General features: G+C 36.4%; 1 protein-coding gene across 1 annotated transcript in view; it reads left to right on the forward strand.

Annotated features, from left to right (window-relative positions):
* Window positions 1-7218: 7218 nt before the first annotated feature.
* Window positions 7219-21823, forward strand: part of LOC127864228 (uncharacterized) — a 40188-nt gene continuing 25583 nt past the window's right edge. Inside the window, exon 1 of the mRNA XM_052403918.1 lies at window positions 7219-7794. Within this exon, the coding sequence (XP_052259878.1) occupies window positions 7460-7794 (335 nt within the window). The 5' untranslated portion in view covers window positions 7219-7459. The remainder of the gene's footprint in view (window positions 7795-21823) is intronic.

Here is a 21823-nt window from a genome sequence, read left to right on the forward strand (position 1 = left end):
CTTACTGAGTGCTTTTATGGTGACATTTGGTCCATTGTTAAACATGCATTGTTAAACATGCATTGTCAGTTGTCAAAATGTCACACTGTTAACACACTTGAGATAATATATATTTTGAATATTCATGAAACTTTGTCTGACAATTGGTCTAAAAAATAAATGTGTCGGTTACAAAACTGGGTCCAAAAACTAGATCCCTAGGTCAAATTTAATGATAAGTTTCTGAACTTTCTAGAAGTTACATTTTTACTCAAACGTCACGAAACTTGCTAATTATGCTTTTACTAATGGTATATCTGCTGAGTTTAAAAAGAGTTCAGGTCTACTGAAAAATATGAGTGCCAAAGGGCTTTGAAGTGTTCCATATGATTGTGAAAAATTTAGAAGCCAAATGTTTTTTTCCTGTTCACCTTGAAACTCAGATCAACACAAGCATTAACATAATGTTTCAGCTGAATTCAACATTGCTTCTCTCCATTCCAAAATACGACTCAATTAGGTGAACGTCCTATAGTTAGGAAGTATATATAAATAATGTTTGTTTGACGGCCAGTTTTGTCAGCTTATGTTTCCAGAAGGACACTTTTATATTTCTCAAGTGATCAAATTAAATTGTAAATATGTCATCAATGGGAGAAGTAGCCGTGCATGCCCCTTTTTCATGCACTGTATTTCACTTGTTCGTGTCATCAATGGGAGAAGTAGCCGTGCATGTCCCTTTTTCATGCACTGTATTTCACTTGTTCGTGTCATCAATGGGAGAAGTAGCCGTGCATGTCCCTTTTTCATGCACTGTATTTCACTTGTTCGTGTAATCAATGGGAGAAGTAGCCGTGCATGCCCCTTTTTCATGCACTGTATTTCACTTGTTCCTGTGTAATGTGCCTTTGGAATCACCCATTTTTATGGCATAGGCATAACATGTTTTAAGTTTGTGCAGCCAACTTTTTCTTAATTTCTGAAGCTTTTTAAATTACATTTGAAATCTTCCATGGCAATACAGTTTAGACATGCAAGACACATTTAAAGTCATTTAAAGAGTGGGGATAGAACTCGGGGCCTCTAGGAGGATATCATATCCACAATGTCCCTGTATCATTAATATAATTTTTTGTGCAAACATGTAATGGTAAGCGTACTTTCACATTAACACTATAGTTTTAAATTTGTTAATACGTTATGGTTTGGTTATAGATCAGTAGAAGGAACATCAAATAAAGCACTTCTAATCTTAAAAACGAATGAAGAAATTGAGGTGCACGGAATACCTATATAATTAAATCACACAATCACTATCTGTGATTTATTTAAATAGCTCTCTTTAAAATAATGTTTACAGGAAATTTCAATGGGTAAGTTCCTTTGCAGGTTAAAACTATGTGAATAAGTAAAGTGGAAATAATAAACCATAAAACATGTGATGACAAAGTTATGATGCTATGAAATACTTAATATAAAGAGATTGCCCTCCCCAATGAATCTATTTGTATAAGATCTTCCTTATGACTGTATACACATGTAATATTCTTTGTTGTGCAATGTTGTTCATTATGTACACCTCAGGTTGACATTTAGGTATATCTGGCATTTCAAAATAAATGAAAAGGGTTGAACTGGCATTGTTAAGTACTGATCAACAAACTATGTTAACTTATAACTGATTTGTAGAACTCTTTGCAATTGTCATGTAAGGCAATTTAAATTGCAACAAATGTAATTGCTTTCAGATCATAAAATCATGTCAAATTATAAAGACCCAAATACATTTAAAAAAAAACTGCATAAATCATTCCTTAATACAAAAGAATATGTATTAATGCTAGTAAAATGATAACAAATGTGAGGTCGCCGTAGCAAAAGTGGATATGGTGTCTGCAACCGGGAGATCACAGGTTACATTATCACTGTGGGAGCGTTACTATGATACCTCTGAAACATACAAAATACTGATCGTACCCAGGAAACAAACTCAGATTTGTTTAAATAGCCTCAGGCGTTTGATGCAATAAAGTTAAAATAACTATTTTTTTATTTTTTTTATAATTATTTTGTAACTTTTATAGTGGAGTTAAAGTAAATATGCTCTTTCAATTGTTAAAGAAAACCTGTACACAGTAAACTTTTATGCTTGGCATAGGAACACAGTTTCCTGTTTGAATAATAATTGGAAAGTGTTATCATGCAATATGCCACTGCAGCATGGTATCATGTTAAGGGTATATGCAATCATAATGGCATATCTCACTGCACTTTGGTATCATTTTGAGGGTTTCTGTCATCATATGTCATGTCACTGCAGCATGGTATCATTTGAGGGTTTCTGTCATTATATGTCATATGCCACTGCAGCATGATATCATGTTGAGGGTTTCTGTCATAATATGTCATATGTCACTACAGCAAAGTTACCCCTGTTGAGGTTTTCTGTCATTATTTCTCATATTTCACTGCAGCATGGTATCATGTTGAGTATTTTTGTCATCATATGTCATATTTTTTGTATGTCACTGCAGGATACCTTCCTGTTGAGTGTTTCTGTCATCATATGTCATATGTCACTTCAGCACTGGTATCATGTTGACGGTTTCTGTCATCATATGTCATATGTCACTGCAGCAAAGTACCCTGTTAAAGATTTATGTCATGTTATGTCATTTGTTACTGCCAATAGTCTTGATGAGGGTTCCTTTAATGACATATGTGACTGCAGCGTTGTTATCTGTTAAGTATCCATGTCATCATATGTCTTATTATATATGTCACTGCATCATAGTATCCTGTTGAGGACGTATGTAATCATATGTTAAAAATGTTACTGCAGCATGGCATCCTGTTGAGAATTCCTGTCATCACATGTCATACGTGACTGCAGCATGGTAACTTATTGAGTATTACTGTCATTATATGTCAATGTCACTACTGACTAGTATCATGTTCTGAATATTTTCATATGTCAAATATCAATGCCACCAAGTATCTTGTTGAGTATTACTCATGTCATATGCCATATTTCAGTGCAGCATGGTATCTCGTTCCAAATTCCTGGAATCATATGTCATATTTCACTGCAGCCTAGTATTTGGCATTTAACGTCTTATAACAGTCCTCTGCTACAGTTGTTCAAATCTTGATATAATTGGGTACGATCTTGACACACCTCATTGATCAAGTAATTTATAATTTCTTGTAAAGTAAGTATTGATAAACTTTGAATATTTTCTTTTCTGAAACTTTAAGCGTAAGGGGTTTGATATTTAAAGTTGTGTTCTCCTCTTTCCCTGTAATAGGTTTCTCAAACCATACACCTGGGTCAAAACTTACCACAGCCACCGGTCATATGATAAACTAATGTAGTAAATAACATGTACAACTTTTTCTCTAAAACTGAGAGGCAAGGGGTAGATATTTGGTTTCAAGCATCATTTGATGGTCCTCTATACATTTTGACCAGATCATGCCCCTGAGATGCCAAAATGAGACACACTCCATGGTTACTTGAGTTATATTGCCATATGTATATTTAAATTAAACACTGTGAATCTGGTTAATTGTAAACATACAAACTGGAAAGTGTTATATTTGTTTCACTGCAGAAGAGTATAGTGTTGAGGATTCTCATACAATTCAATTGTGTGTATTCTTACTTAAAACTAAAGCAAGATATTATTTTTGAATGATACCATGTGTCTGTTAACTTGAAAAAATTTAAACATAGTTGATCTTAAAATGATAGTAATGCCCTTCTTGTAAGAAGTGTTGGTCGTTGTGCATCTCTTTATCAGCCACTCCTTCCTTGTTGTGTATGTCACAAAATCAGGTCTACACTTTCGTTATGTAATTCAGATTTCAAAATAACTTTTCCAAAAATGTCCATCTACACAAGACGTGGATAGCACTTAATTATCAAATGTGGCATTTATGCTCTATAACTAGATCATGATTAAAGGGTTAAAGGATTTTAAAACATAATTCTAGTAACTTTGAATAAAATCTGAACCTGTATGAGTCAGTGTGTGAGGCACAACATCATTTCGTGGCATCCTTGGTTTCAAGGTCAAGTTGTTTTAATGCCTTCACAAAGTGGGAGGCATTAAGAATTGCACTTGTCAGTCCATCAGTTAAAGTCTATATTTGTGTCCCAAAGCGTATGTTTTAAACTCCATTTTAAAGGGGCCTTTTCACGTTTTGGTAAATTGACAAAATAAAAAAAAAGTTGTTTCAGATTCCCAAATTTTCGTTTTAATTATGATATTTGTGAGGAAACAGTAAAACTGAACAATTACTTTCCTCTAAAATGGCCATTATATGTAAACTTTTACGTTTTAAAAACCTGATAATTTTAAAGGGTTGCAACATGATACTTTTGATTCAGAATAATTTGGAGAGTTCTGTTGTTGTCGTTATATTTTGTTAAGCTACGAGGATTGCTTATATATAGTATAAAATACATCCTGCATCGTATGAGCTCGGATTGACCGAGTGGTCTAAGTGGTTGACTTTTACTCCAGGACTCCAGGGGTCAGTTGTTTAAGAAATAATCGATGTGTAAGCGTTGGTTATTGCGGTAATAACCAACGGTATGGAGTTCCGATGCGTAGGAATTAAACCACGAGGGCGTAGCCCGAGTGGTTTGATAACAAGCATAGGAACGACATACTGTTGGTTATTACCGCAATAACCAACGCTTACACGTCAATTATTTTGTTTCTAGCACGAGTTTGTTAATAAGTTATCCGCGATTTAAAGGTTATAATTGAGAATTATATTAACCGAACATCCTAAACTTTTCCGCAAAAACATGACGTCACCACAACAAGGACAATCAAATGACGTCGTCTTCATTCATAAACAGTGCGTGGACAATCAAAGTGACGTCATACTTACAACCGTTGGTAAATCGGGCTAATAACCAACGATACTTTTCCTTCTTTGTATATAGAAAATAAGTCACGTGCCTTGGTAGAATAAAGCCCTGATGCGGGTTACTTTGTTTTCTTTTTTTATAAATTTGATTCTTGATGTTTTTCTGGAGTTTTTTATGTCCCCCACATAGTAGTGGGGGACATATTATGGTTGGTTGGTCTGTTGGTTTGCGCTAACTTTAACATTTGCAATAACTTTTGCAATATTGAAGATAGCAACTTGATATTTAGCATGCATATGCATCTCATGGAGCTGCACATTTTGAGTGGTGAAAGTTTAAGGTCAAGGTCATCCTTCAAGGTCAAAGGTCAAATATATGGGTCAAAATCGCTCATTTAATGTACACTTTTGCAATATTTCAATATTCAAGATAGCAACTTGATATTTGGCATGCATGTGTATCTCATGGAGCTGCACATTTTGAGTGGTGAAAGGTCAAGGTCATCCTTCAAGGTCACAGGTCAAATATATGCGGTCAAAATCGCGCATTTATGAGTACTTTTGCAATATTTTAAGATAGCAACTCGATATTTGGCATGCATGTGTATCTCACGGAACTGCACATTTTAAGTGGTGAAAGGTCAAGGTCATCCTTCAAGGTCAAATGTATGGGTCAAAATTGCTCATGTAATGTCACTTCTGCAATATTGAAGCTAGCAATTTTATATTTGACATGCATGTGTATCTCATGGAGCTGCACATTTTGAGTGGTGAAGGGTCAAGGTCAAGGTCATCCTTCAAGGTCAAACGTCATATACGGGGACATGGTGTTTCACAAACACATCTTTTTTAGATCCAATGTTTACATTTATCAATATAAAGCATAAATGACGAACTCCAATACATGTGTAAAGGCACCTTCAATTACTTTATGGATTTCTCTTTCATAGCTGAACGATCTAACTATGTGGATTATTGTAAAGGAATTAAGACATTTCGGCTTTGACTAGTCCCCATATTTTGGTGTGATTAACTCCATTCTGTTTGGCTCATTTTATAACCCAAGCATTCACTGGTGGAGGACTTTTATGTTAAGGTTGATAGTAAAACAAGTCTTTGCTATGAATTAGTTTTTGAGAACTATTGCCATTTGTCATTTGTATAATAGCCCTGCAAACAAAGTGGGTGCATTGGTCTACAGGGGATGTGCCGATTGGTCTGTCAATTGGTGTGTCACGCTGCACATGTGTACTGTGAGTCCCGAACGTTTCTCTCAATTTAATATTTTCATATATTTCGCTATTTTATTTGCAGAGCTACATGCTGTAGAACATGTGTGCTTTGTGTCATTTACTCATCTCTCAGTTTAATGTGATTCAACAAGAAACTTTTATATTACTTTTGTTTACAATGCCAACTGAAAAATGAGCTTGAATACTCAAGCGAAAAGCCATTATACGGTATAATACCTTTTATTTATTGGGGCCCTTTTGTTCATTAAATCTAAATCAGTGAGACACATTTTGAATTTCATTGTTACACAGGTCAAACATGTGTTGAAATGAAATTTTTTAAACAAAATAAAATGTTTATTGCTATAGAAATTATTTCCAAATTAATCAATAAGACGATTGGATTGCATATAGTTAGAATTTTGATTTTATAAATAAAAAATTATTATTTTTACAATTATGAATAAAGCCACTGTATAATCTTCATAAATTGCATTTTTGACCCAAGTATTTGGGCAACACTGACTCTTGAACTATTCACTGTTTAACTTCAAGCAGTGAGATATTTCCCCTTTGCTTTTACACAAGGGTTAAAACTACCTTCTTTATAAGGATATGTAACAATTTGGTTTACTGTACCGGAGAAGCAGTATAAAAGGGCCACAAACTCACAAAATGTCTACTTTTCAGTTGTATAATGGTGTGTAAACAGCAGAAAACAAAAACGATTATTATCATAATATTTAAGTTTGTATTTAATATTTTCCAATGAAATCTGGCATACATATACTTAAGTATACAAACAATATGTATGTGTAATTTTGTGGTTGAAAGTTATATAGGTATTGAATTACAGAAAAAGTTTTTTGTTGACTGCTTGAAATTCAAATTTCCCTGTAAATGCTAAGCACCGCCCACTTGAAAGGTTATGAAATTCTCTCAGCCAATTGCTAGCGAATCACTCAAATCAAGTTAACATGTAAATACAGATGCAATGCTATACCAAATGGCTGTCTGCTAAAACACGTGTTTCTATTTATAAACACTCTTATGTCAGCAGGAAATCACTGGCATATAAACCCAGCCTACTAGTTACTGCAGGTTAACATTTGACTACCGCATAATCAAGCAGTTGAGATTCGGCTGCTTACGTGGTATTGTGCATAGTTACTTTGTTTAGTGACGGTAAAGCTTGAATGATATTGGGCTTGAATTTGATTTGTGTTTGAATTTATTTCAGTGTTAAATTCTTGGGCTGATTAACTTTTCAATCTTACTATATGTTTGTGTTTCATGGACCTTTTTCCAGAAACATACTTTTACTATTTAAATAAAAAGATTTTAATTTATACACAAAAAATACAATGGCAACAGTTTCATTGTCTTCGGTTCCAAAACGTTTGCGTATGGTTGAAGACTTTCGGTGCACGTCTTGTCAAGAGCTGAATCTCGAGGAATCTGCAGATATTTACTGTGAGGCATGTCAGAAGTTTTACTGTAAAAGATGTGGTCACCTTCATAATCAGCTTTCTACAGAACATACTACTGTTGGAGTGGGAGATATTAAGAAATGGCCAGTTCCAAAGGAGGTGGAGGATTTTCTCAGGATGTGTGAAGCACATGAGGATAAAACACTGACACAGTTTTGCCAAGACCACACTCAGCTGTGCTGCTCTGATTGTGTTGTAAAAATCCACAGGTATGGGACACATTTATATTCCTTTAGTTATAAATAATTAAGATACCAATACATTTGATTTTCAAAATTTTTAAATAAATGATTCATGCGTGTACCTAGGCCTTACAGATGTACTTCCAGTAAAAGCGGATGATTGTGTTAATAAATTCTCAAGCACATTGTATCTCAATATTGGCAAAATTTGGCTTTTGAAATGAGAAATCTTGATTATTCTGGATTATTTGGGAATAGACAGAAAATTTTATGTATTAAGAGATCAACATGTTATTTTTAACATCTTTTGCTTGTATCATTGTATTGGAAAATCCTTGTTTTCAAACTGTCATTTTGGACACAAACACTTTGTAAGAAAGATTATAATAAAGGAATTGAAGTTGGAATTAAAGTTGCTCATAATCATTTGTGCATAAAATCTTGTCTAAAAATAAAAAGTTGGAGCCCATTCACAGAAATTACTGTGTAGAGTACTGAAATTTCCGGCTGGTGGTATATATTTTTACTACAAGATAGTCAATTTGGTTGTAGTCTTGTGCTTTTCTGGAAGCAAGAGTACCCGGAGGAAATTATAACAATCTGTCAGCTATGATGATCACAAACCCAATGTGCATGCCGCAATGGGGATTAAACTTGCGTCACCAACTTTCGAAGCTAGTGTACCATCTATTGCATTGACCAGACAATCTGTCTCTTTATACACACACATTCATTTGTTTAGCTCTTAGCAGTACTTTATTTAAGGATCTATTAATCATAATTGGTTCTATATTGATATAAAAATATACATGCACACAGATATAACATTTTCATTAAAATGTACCTCCCTTCATATAAACATACTTATTATTTGTCACACGGTGCACTATGATATTATACCATGCAATGAAAAATTATTTCCATTTTAAAAAGAAAATTCTGGTGTGACCTTTGAAAGCTGTGTTGCTTGAATTGTACCAACCTAAACAAAAGGTATTTCACCAATAATTTAGTTTGCTGTTTGAGATATATATGCCCCCCTTCGAAGAAGAGGGGGTATACTGCTTTGCTCATGTCGGTCGGTCTGTCGGTCCGTCCACCAGGTGGTTGTCAGATGATAACTCAAGAACGCTTGGGCCTAGGATCATGAAACTTTATAGGTACATTGATCATGACTTGCAGATGACCCCTTTTGATTTTGAGGTCACTAGGTCAATGGTCGAGGTCACGGTGACCTGAAATAGTAAAATGGTTTTTGGATGATAACTCAAGAATGCATACGCGGCCAACAGGGCGAACTCTGAACAATATAACTGAAGCAACTGGTCTGTAATCCTAAATCTATAATTATCAGTCCAATGAAACATCATCCTTTGAGTAAAATAAAGTGCATCAGTAAAAATATTATCAGAATATGATTTTTTTGTATATCAAATATTGTGTTAATGTTTAATTTTGTTGATTAATATAAATATAAGCAGGACAGAGGAGGTAATACACTATTATATCTTTCTTATATACAGGGGAAACAAATGCAATAAGTTAAAATTTCATGTTTAATGAATAGAGGATATCGCCCCCCCCCCAATTTTTTTTAAACATCATCTAATAAATTACCACACCCCACATTAAACACCCCTCTCACCCCCCACCCCCTACCCCCCAACCCCTACCCCCCCCACTACCCCCCCCACCCCCTATTTTTTTGAACAACTTATAAATAACCCCACCCCACATTATACCCCCCTCTCACTCCCCCTTACCCCCACCCCCTCCATTTGTTTAAACATCTAATCAATTACTACACACCCCACATTATACCCCCCTGTCACTCCCCCCTACCACCCCCCAACCCCCCAACCCCCACCCCCCAATTTTTTTAAAACATCTAATAAATTACCCCACCCCACATTATTACCCCCTCTCACCCCACCCCCTTACTCCCCCCATCCCCACCCCCCCCCAATTATTTTTTAAACATCTAATAAATTACCACATCCCACATTATTGCCCCCTCTCACCCCCCTACCCCCCACCGCCGACCCCCCAACCACCCTCCCCCCACCAATTTTTTTTAAACATCTAATAACTTACCACACCCCACATTATTACCCCCCTCTCACCCCCTACCCCCCACCCCCCCAATTTTTTTAAACATCTAGTAAATAACCCCACCCCACATTATACCCCCCCTCTCACCCCCCTACTCCCCCCACCCCCCCCCCTAACCCCCCACCCCCCCAGAAAAAACTTTTTTTTAAACATCCAATAAATTACCCCACCCCACATTATTACCCCCCTCTCACCCTCCTACCCCGCATCCCCCCCCCACCCGCCCATTTTTAAACATCTTATAAATGACCACAACCCAACATTATACCCCCCTCTAAACCCCCCCCACACCCCTACCCCCCCCACCCCCATCCTCCCCCAATTTTTTTTAAACATCTAATAAATTACCACACCCCACATTATACCCCCCTCTCACTCCCCCCTTCCCCCAACCCCCCACCCCCACCACCCCACCCCCCAACATTTTTTTTCAACATCTAATAAATAACCACACCCCACATTATTACCCCCTCTCACCCCCCTGCCCCCCACCCCCCCCCATTTTTTTTAAACATCAAATAAATTACCCCACCCCACATTATTACCCCCTCTCACCCCTCACTCCCCCTACCCCCCACCCCCCATTTTTTTTCAACATCTAATAAATTACCCCATCCCACATTATTACCCCCCTCTCACCCCCCTACCCCCCCGCACCCCTCCACCCCCCAACCCCACCCCCCAATTATTTTTTTTAACATCTGATAAATTACCACACCCCACATTATACCCCCTCTCACTCCCCCCTACCCCCCCCATCCCCCCCCAATTTTTTTTAAACATCCAATAAATAACCACACCCCACATTATTACCCCCCCGCCCCTCCCTACCCCCCCCCCCCACCCCCCCCCCCCCATTTTTATGCCCCCCTTCGAAGAAGAGGGGGTATATTGCTTTGCTCATGATGTCGGTCGGTCCGTCCACCAGGTGGTTGTCAGACGATAACTCAATAACGCTTGGGCCTAGGATCATGCAACTTCATAGGTATATTGATCATGACTTGCAGATGACCCCTATTGATTTTGAGGTCACTAGGTCAAAGGTCAAGGTCACGGTGACCCGAAATAGTAAAATGGTTTCCGGATGATAACTCAAGAACGCATACGCCTAGGATCATGAAACTTCATGGGTAGATTGATCATGACTCGCAGATGACCCCTATTGATTTTGAGGTCACTAGGTCAAAGGTCAAGGTCACGGTGACCCGAAATAGTCAAGTGGTTTCCGGATGATAACTCAAGAACGCTTATGGCTAGGATCATGAAACTTCATAGGTACATTGATCATGACTGGCAGATGACCCCTATTGATTTTCAGGTCACTAGTTTTCTTTGAGTCCACCAGTTTGGATCATGTTTTAGCATGTAACTTTTGAATTCTTGATGATTTTAATTTTACATGTGGTTATTATTTCCTAGTGATCAAACGATAATTCTGATACAGCTCTCATATCCCTTGGTGAAAGGTCAATGGCAGAATTCAAGGTCTTAGGAAATTAGTCACATGCTTTGAACGTTAGACAACCTTAAGGTTAACCAGAATTCATCTACGCATAATGTCTCTGAAGTTAAGTTTTTCCAATATTCAATAAATCTCTATGTATATCCCTTCTCGAAAAAGTGTGTAAAACATGCGTTTAACGTACATTTTGCGTGTGTGTTACGTGGCTGTATTGGAAATGTGTTTTATGTGCGCTTTTTCTTACCAAGTGAGTTTTTACCAAAACCAACAAGAAACTTCGTCAAATATGACTATGTCATAAGGGGCGCTTTTATGTGGGTAACAACTGCGCTTTTAAGTGAGTTTATGTGTGAATTTGTATAAGTGCGTTTTTTGCTGGCATTCATGTGCGTTAAATGCGAGCTTTTGATAAGACAGAACTCCTAAACAGTGCACATTAAACACACTTAAAGCGCAGTTTAAACCCACATAAAGCATACATGTTGGTGAAATGTGCGCTTTTTGGCAAGTTATAATTGCGCTTAAGAGAGTTAAATTTGTGGTTTTTTTTTTGTTAGTCAGTTTTTTTTTAAAGCACATATTTAACTCGCTTATAGCGCAGTGCTAACCCACATAAAAGCCCACATTTAACGCACTTGAAAGGTAGTCAAAACGCACTTATAAAAGCACGCATGTGCGTTAAAGGTGCATCTTTTGCCTTTACAAAGTTGATTAAATGGCATTATGTCAAAAGTTTTGAAAAGCAGATATGCAATAAAAATAAAATATAAATATACAAGTATATTTTAAATAATTACAAGATAATTAAATTGTACACTTTAATGTAATGCAAAATTTTACTTTTGTTTACATAAATGAACACAATTTAATTTCAACAATGACAATTTGGTGAAAAATACGTAATTAGATTATAAATAAACAATACATAATAGCATACTTATAATAACATTATATACATAGGAAAAATATTGACTCATGTTGAACAATCAATATACACACAAAAATGAGTCAAATAAATTTATATAATATGTTCGTTTGATCTTTGAAGCGACGGAGCGCGGCTCTCATTTTCCTTTACCTCTGCCACATCATAATGGTGGAAAATCGTTGGAACTATCTCTGTAATGAAGCATTGACTGGTATATGCTGATTTTAACCTCGGCTGTTTTCAGAGAAAACCCGAGGTATTGTCATTGCCAGCTAATTGTTGCCCGCTGCCCGCGTCGTGCTAAAACCTTGATATTTTGTTTAACATTGACTCTAAAATCAAAGTCCTTCAACCTACAACATTGAAACTTCATATGTAGCTGCACCTTGATGAGTTCTACATGCCAAACCCATTTTTGAGTCACAGGGTCAAAGCTTAAGGTCACTGTGACCTCTAAAAAATTCTGACAAGCTTTCATTTATTTAAAACTGCACCTGCAGCCGATTGGGCACCCATTATGCTTTACTCTTGTTATACTTTTCAATCACATAAGTGATACTCAATAATACTCTTAATATTAAAGTATATAAGCAGTTATTGTAAATAAAATAAGTACCTTCCTTAGATGAAATGAGAAAACCAATTTGTCAAAAATACGCCTGTATATGGGGCATTGATCAAGTTAAGATTTGATTAGAGTTAGACTGTGGACGTCATTCTCCTACTTGCCAACAACCTAGTGCAAGTGATTCCATAATACATGCACAGGTATGACATGTTTGTAAACTCAATGGCTTTTGATAAAAGGTAAGTTTGTATCATAATTGGTTTATTAAATGAATGTTCAATGTATGTGTATTTTTATCCCCATGCTTTTTGAAAAGCGTGGGGATATTGTGGTTATCTCCGCCGTCCGTCCGTCTGTCCGTCCGTCTGTCTGTCCGTCCTTAGCAACCACTATCTCCTCCAACATTATAAGCACTAGAACCTTGAAGCATATGTGCGACCCTGCACTATTTGGAATTTTGATCTGACCCCTGGGTCAAAAGTGATGTTGATTGGGGCGGGGCCAGGTCAGAGATTTTCACTCATTTTTTTATGTTATTTTACATTAACTTCTTCATTTCTGCACCGATTTACTTCAAATTGATACTGAACCTCTCTTATGACAATACGGTCCATCTCAACTATGCATGGCCCCATTACCAACCCTGGGGCGCCCCGCCCCGCCCACATAGACCACACCCACCCAAAATTGCCTTTTACTATAATTTCTCCATTTCTACACCGATTCACTTAAAATTTATACTGAAATTCTCTAATGACAATACGGTCAATCTCAACTATGCATGACAATACGCTCAATCTCAACTATACATGGCCCCAGTACCAACCCTTTATTCATTTCTACACCGATTCACTTCTAATTGATACTGAACTATTCTTATGACAATACGGTCAATCTCAACTATGAATGGCCCCATTACCAACCCTGGGGCACCCCGCCCACATAGGCCACACCCACCTAAAATTGCCTTTTACTTAACTTCTTCATTTCTACACAGATTCACTTCTAATTGATACTGAACTTCTATTATGGCAATACGGTCAATCTCAACAATGCATGGCCCCATTACCAAACCTGGGGCGCCCCTGGGTCAAATATGCGGCGTCAGGATACGCGTCGGCCTGTGCAGCGCCATTTCTAGTTTTAATTTGTAACACTCAATAGTTGACAGGTTCGCTGCAACGGGTGGCGTAGGGGATGACAGTGCCAGGGTCCTGTGGTACAGGATAACACAGCGGTGGTGGCTCATTCTTTCTTGCCATTCTTGCGATGTTTTTCAACATGCAAGCACATTACATGCGTGCATTTGGGATACGAAACAATAACATACACAAATTCGCTATTTTGTGCAAGGAAAAGGCTAAATAAGAAACTACATTGTGCATGCCACCTGTGCAGATTTTACTAATCTTAAACCAACTATATGTAATTAACAGTTGGCCAAGTGTTGTGGTACAGAAATATTGGCATACACCTGCAATGTGTACATTTTGGCAAATATATTTAAAGTTCATTGAATTTAAAACATGTGTAGTATCGGTCCATCATGAAAACTCAGCATTAAGACTACCTTCCTGTAACAACCACTTTTCAAAAGTCCCACATCACGCTGCATGGGTAAGCGGATACTTTGATAACAGATGGCACTTCGATACCAGATAACAACAAAAGCCACGCGCGAGAGGTAAGTTCCTCATGTTTTTTTAAGTTATATCATATAGATTAGTTTTTTTAGACAAGGCGCATGGTCGAGTTTATAAATGGTGTACCCTTTTTATATTGGAAAGAAAAAAATCATGGAAGAATGGTAGATTTTTCTCCCAAAAATAGAAAATTCGGTCGGAAAACAGCATGAACTGGATGAACAGTAAACATTTTTACAAAATAAAACTACTCGGAAATATTTCAAGAAATTGTTTGAGTAATCATGTAGAGTAATCACTGTGCTTCAAATACTGAAATGTTGGTAGTATTCAATGAAATATAAACGAAGATAGAGCATGTTTTAATAGGTGGTATTCATGAAGTTGTGGATACTTTGATTCCCAATATAGGGCACTTTGGATGACAGAGACTTTCAACAAATTGGGCACTCTAATAACCAAGTTTTATCTTCTACATGAAATGCATTTATGTATATTATGGCTATTCTTACCAAACATTTTGAAGTACGAATCAATTTCCATTGTCAAGCGCGACACATTGTGAATCTATGCATAACGTAATTACATACACATGTGAAATATAACCAATGGCGTTGTTTGTTTACAAAAATCTTATTCCTATTAATTTATATAATTAATATTGTAAGTGCAAATTTTAAATAGGATTGAAATGCTTATTTCTGCTTATATAATAATGTCACGTATATCCAAGTTCGTATGCAGAATGTTTTGTGTTTAAATTGATAACGACGACCGGTATGCACAACTTTGACACCACTATCGTGTGATAAAATCTGTACCATAATTGCTATTTTTTAGCTCATCTATTTAAAAAAAAAAAAAAGAGCTATTGTCATCACCTTGACGTCGGCGCTGCATCGGCGTCAGCGTCCGGTTAAGTTTTGCGTTTAGGTCCACTTTTCTCATAAAGTATCAATGCTATTGCATTCAAACTTGGTATACTTACTTACTATCATGAGGGGACTGGGCAGGCAAAGTTAGATAACTCTGGCTTGCATTTTGACAGAATTCTGTGCCCTTTTTATACTTAGAAAATTGAAAATTTTGGTTAAGTTTTGTGTTAAGTCCATTTTATTTCTTAAGTATCAAAGCTATTGCTTTCATACTTGCAACACTTACTAACTATCATAAGGGGACTGTGCAGGCAAAGTTATGTAACTCTGACTGGCATTTTGACACAATTATGTGCCCTTGTTTTACTTAGAAAAATGAAAATTTGGTTAAGTTTTGTGTTAAGGTTCACTTTATTCCTACAGTATCAAAGCTATTGCTTTCATACTTGCAACACTTACTAACTATCGTAAGGGGACTGTGCAGGCAAAGTTATGTAACTCTGACTGGCATTTTGACGGAATTATGGGCCCTTTATACTTGAAAATTTGGTTAAGTTTTGTGTTTTGGTCCACTTTACCCCTAAAGTATCATAGATACAGTGTATTGCTTTCATACTTGGAACACTCACAAACTATCATAAGGGGACATTAAAGGACAAGTTGCATAACTCTGGTTGTCATTTTTACGGAATTATGGCCCTTTTTGACTTAGTAACTTTGAATATATGATTACATTTTGTGTTTAGATCCACTTTACTTGTAAAGTATCAAGGCTATTGCTTTTAAATTTCAAATACCTTCATGCTATCATGAGGGTACTGTACCTGGCAAGTTAAATTTTACCTTGACCTTTGAATGACCTTGACTCTCAAGGTCAAATGATTAAATTTTACTAAAATTGCCATAACTTCTTTATTAATGATTCGATTCGGTTGATACTTTGACAAAACAACTCTTACCTGACATACCACAATAGACTCCACCCAAACCATGCCCCCCCCCCCCGAATCCCCCCTCAATCCCCCCCCCCCATTATTATTTTTTTATTATTAAAGAATATCTAATAAATGACCACCACACCCTCATACTATACCCCCCCCCCCCCCCACCCCCAAAAAATAATTTTTTAATGCCCCCGGTAGGGTGGCATATAGCAGTTGAACTGTCTGTCAGTATGTCAGTCTGTCCGTCCGTCCGAAAAAAACTTTGACATTGGCCATAACTTTTTCACTTTTGAAGATAGCAACTTGATATTTGGCATGCATGTGTATCTCATTGAGCTGCATATTTTGAGTGGTGAAAGGTCAAGTTCATCCTTCAAGGTCAAATGTCAACTTTATGGTGTCTGTCCCTCGGAAAACTATAACATTGGCCATAACTTTTTCAATATTGAAGATAGCATCTTGATATTTGGCATGCATGTGTATCTCATGGAGCTGAACATTTTGAGTGGTGAAAGGTTAAGGTGAAGGTCATCCTTCAAGGTCAAATGTCAAATATATGGCGTCTGTCCGTCCGAAAACTTTAACATTGGCCATAACTTTTTTAATATTGAAGATAGCAACTTGATATTTGGCATGCATGTGTATCTCATGAAGCTGCACATTTTTAGTAGTGGAAGTTCAAGGTCAAGGTCATCCTTCAAGGTTAAATTATTTTTTTTAATGTCAAAGCGGCGTTCTCATGAAGCTGCACATTTTGAGTGGTGGAAGTTCAAGGTCAACGTCATTCTTCAAGGTCAAGGTCATCCGTCAAGGTCAAAGGTAAAAAAAAAAATCAAAGCGGCATTATCATGAAGCTACACATTTTTAGTAGTGAAAGTTCAAGGTCAAGGTCCTCCTTTAAGGTCAAGGTCATCCTTCAAGGTCAAAGGTCAACATTTTTGTTAAAGCGGCGTTATCATGAAGCTGCACATTTTGAGTGGTGCAAGTTAAAGGTCAAGGTCATCCTTCAAGGTCAATTTTTTTTTATAAAATTTCAAAGCGGCGTTCGTACTTTTATTAGGACATAATTATACATGCTTTAGATCGGCTGTATCACTACAAAGAATGTTATTTAAAATTACATAGTACACAAGGTTAAACAATTTTAAATTAACACCTTTGATATGTCTAATGAGTTACATTTTAAATGTAATTTGAAATTGTTTAAGCGTGTGTACTATGCGAAGATCCAGCTGTTTGGTGACTCGAAAACGGGAAATTTTATGGTATTAGGCATATCGAAGTAGTTTCACGTGTGTCTATCACATTTATACGAAATCATATTCCAAAAGGATAAGAACATGTTTTGGTAATTCATTTTTAATTTACGTCAGTACACACATTTTTATTTATTGCCTGCTTACTATAACAGTTTTCACAGCGAATTATGCATTTCTGATTCATTAAATAGAGTTTGTTGTATCTGGTAAAAAGTGTTGAGTAATCTGGAATCGAAGTGCCGTTGTCTTTGAGATGATGGGTTAAACAAGTGTCCATGATAATTTGGCATCCGACTCTTAAAACATTTGAATTTTTTCCTCAAATACGTTAGTTAACTAAAATTTTACATGTTTTAACATTAATGGACATATTGATCTTTTATTTCGATTATTTGGCACGTTCTTGCTTTATTTCCAAGTATTTTTATTTTGTTTAAATATGTACTGATAATCGAATCCATAATAATTATTGATGGAATTTTATCTTTTTTATTATAATCCACTGTTTTTTCCACGATTTGTTTACTCCGAAATACACGGCGTGCACATGTGGCCGTTATAGCTAGGTTTCACTGTATATTCAATACTCCAGTGACCCAATAGTCCCATTAAAGTTACACTGTTTACTACTATCAGACCATTGAATATCCCTTGATATTTAAGATGGTTTGTACTCAGTTAAAAAAGTTAAGGTTAATCTTGGTTTCTAATCAAGACATAATTCGTGATTTCTTGACTGTTTTAATACACAAACAATTACATTATGTATTATCTGGACTATTCATTCATATTCACAGAGATACTGTTAAATTAAGAATTTGCCTATAAACAAATTGTTACGTTTTGTTTGCTACAAGTCTATTATAAAAATGGCAGCCTTTTCTATGTCTTCTCTTGCCATAGGATCCGATGGAGTAAACGATTTTATTTGTTTGTCATGCAAAGAGCAATCGGATGCAGGTTTTTGCTGCAAAACAATTGTTTGAAATTTTATTGTGGGAAATGTATTCAGTTGCATGATAAGTGGTTTAAAAAACATTCAGCGTATGGAAGGAATGACATGAAAAAATGGCCGTTTCGAAGCAGGTGGAGGAACTTATATTAAAGTGTGAAGTGCACAGGGAGGACAGAATTGAAATGTTATGTGATGACCACAGTCAGCTGTGCTGCACAAAGTGTGCCTTCAATAATCACAGCTATTTCAAGAATAATTTGGCACATACGTGTTTAAATATCAATAATCTATGTCACAATTTAAATGAGAATTAAGTATTGTCAAGTTGTCAATTTTATATATATCGTATTTTAACAAACACTTTTATTTGCTGAATTTTTTGTGAAAAGTATCAAATACAATTCAATTTTTCGACAACACTTTCTTTCAAATTTTTAGAAATGACTTATGAAATTAATTTGAAATTGTGTCTTTTCTGGAGTTGTTATTTGTATTCGCAGAAATACTGTATAATTAAGAAATTTCCTGAACTTCTTATTCATGGGAGTTAAATATTTCCTGTGATGGCATTTATAACCTGTGTCCTTAAAAACCATGCATCAGAAAAACAAGAAGTTGGAAGGTGGGTCTCAATTCAAACAGTACAGAACTAAATTTTAGTATATATTAAATGCTCAGGTATGGCAGGTCTTTAAGCTTGGAGCTATTATAGAATAGATTTATATTATACACTGGATTCTTTGTCCAAAGTAGAGCTCATGTTTGATTTATGATTGTATTGTTCTAACTTGTAAAACAAAGTGCATTCAACACAAATTATGAGCTCTATAATCACTGTCAGACCAGTCACACTGCATGAGCAATTTTCACAAGCCTTTTAGACAAGACTACCTCTAATATGTGTACTAGAATTTTTGTCTAGTGTTTTATTGCCAATATTGAAGAAATCTCTATCCAGCTGCAATAAAAAATTAAAGCTGTCAAGAAACTACTTATGATTACCTAGATTACTTCGATAACCTAGAAAAGTGATTGCCTGGTTTAAGAGCCCTATATATTGTTATGCCCCCCTTCAGAGAAGAGGGGGTATATTGTTTTGCACATGTCGGTCCACATGTCGGTCCGTATGTGACCGTCCACCAGATGGTTTCCGTATGATAACTCAAGAACGCTTAGGCCTAGGATCATGAAACTTCATAAGTACTTTGATCATGACTCGCAGATGACCCCTATCGATTTTGAGGTTACTAGGTCAAAGGTCAAGGTCACGGTGACCCAATATAGTAAAATGGTTTCCAGATGATAACTCAAGAACGATTTTCCGGCGTTACATGTACATGTCTAATCTTCACAGAGATTATAGCAATATGGAATTATTAGCATTGTTGGCAGATATAAGAGAGTAGCCTTTTGAAAATGTCAACATGTATTTCACACCCATGTCCCTGACAGGTTATTTTTTTCTTTTTAAATGCTGCGTATAAAAAAAACAGTGTTCGCACCTAGCTGTATGATACCGCAACCGGAGGAGTGATAATTGCGTTTTTTATCCCCCGCCAGAGGCGGAGAGATATTGTTTTGGCGTTCTCCGTCCGTCCGGCCGTCCGGCCGTCCGTCTCGCGGCCGGCACTTTTGTGTCCGGAGCCATATCTTGGAAGTTCTTTGGTGGATTTCATTTAAACTTGGTATGAGTATATATATGCATAAGAGGATGATGCACGCCAAATGGCATTGTAAACCATCTGTTAAAAACAGACTTATGGCCCTTTGTATCTTGAATAAATGCTTTTTAGTGTCCGGAGCCATATCTTGGAAGTTCTTTGGCGGATTTCATTGAAACTTGGTATGAGTATATATATGCATAAGAGGATGATGCATGCCAAATGGCATTGTACACCATCTGTTAAAAACAGACTTATAGCCCTTTGTATCTTGAAAAAATGCTTTTTACTATAGGCACTTTTGTGTCCGGAGCCATATCTTGGAAGTGTTTTGGCTGATTTCATTTAAACTTGGTATGAGTATAGATATGCATAAGAGGATGATGCACGCCAAATGGCATTGTACACCATCTGTTAAAAACAGACTTATGGCCCTTTGTATCTTGAAAAAATGCTTTTTACTATGGGCATTTTTGTGTCGGGAGCCATATCTTGGAAGCACTTTGGCGGATTTCTTTGAAACTTGGTATGAATATATTCCCGCGACAGAGGCGGAGGGATATTGTTTTGGCGTTGTCCGTCCGTCCGGCACTTTTGTGTCCGGAGCCATATCTTGGAAGTGTTTTGGCGGACGCACGACTTATTTATTCACCTAAATAAATTGTGAAGGCTTAAGAACCTTCCTTTGTCTTAGTTTTGTGTAATTGTCCTCCGTCCGTCCATCTATCATTATGTTCATCCGTCCAATTTGCACCCATCCTCAAACAAAGCATATGTTGCGGGGGATACCTTGGGCCTTTTAGGCCCTCTTGTTGATGCAATTAACAGTTTGAAGCCATTGAGAACTCATAACTGATTGTAATGTAATCGTTGTATTTTCCCCCGAGTCTCTCAATTCCCCGATACATATGTTTCAACTGTCTCAATCACATACATGCAGCTTCTTCCATCTTTATCCATTGCTCGATAATCCCGCATATGCCCTATTTCCATTTTAAAAGCGAATTCTGGTTAATATTGACGATAAGAGTCCTAAAGAATGTCATACAAGCTGTATTGTAACCGTTACGCTGTTTCAGTTCCTTCATTATTGAAACAATTTTTGTACTGTATACTGACTACACACTTAAATGTCATGTACAGTTCATAATCTTCTTCAACGACCAATAAACAACTTCATTTATATTTAGATTTTATGCAACATGTACACATCATTTTCTGGAATCGAGAAAGCGAGTTTATTTTGTGAAAATAAACCAATATCTGTTTATTAAATTTGTCAAATTTTTATATATATATATATTAGCAATACTGATGAAAAAAAATATCGTTATTTTAAATGTTTAAAGCAATTTAAGTCTTTTTCTGAGAGCATATATGGGAATTAACTGTGTGAGCTACTTCAAAATGTTAACCACTATACAATCATTGTTTTGACAGAGGACGCGTGCTTAAAATTATCTTAAGTTTGTTTCTGGTAATACACAGGATATTGGATGTTTGGGGCTTGATTGGATAACAAAACAAAGATGCAGTCGGCGGTTTTCAGTAGAACTTTTGTACTAACCAACTTAATCAACAGTGCACATGCTTATCTAACATTTAAGGATCATCAAACGGGTCCAAGCAACTTGCATGGACCATAATAC

The sequence above is a fragment of the Dreissena polymorpha genome, chromosome 1 (assembly GCF_020536995.1).
Source record: "Dreissena polymorpha isolate Duluth1 chromosome 1, UMN_Dpol_1.0, whole genome shotgun sequence".
Classification (NCBI taxonomy): domain Eukaryota; kingdom Metazoa; phylum Mollusca; class Bivalvia; order Myida; family Dreissenidae; genus Dreissena; species Dreissena polymorpha.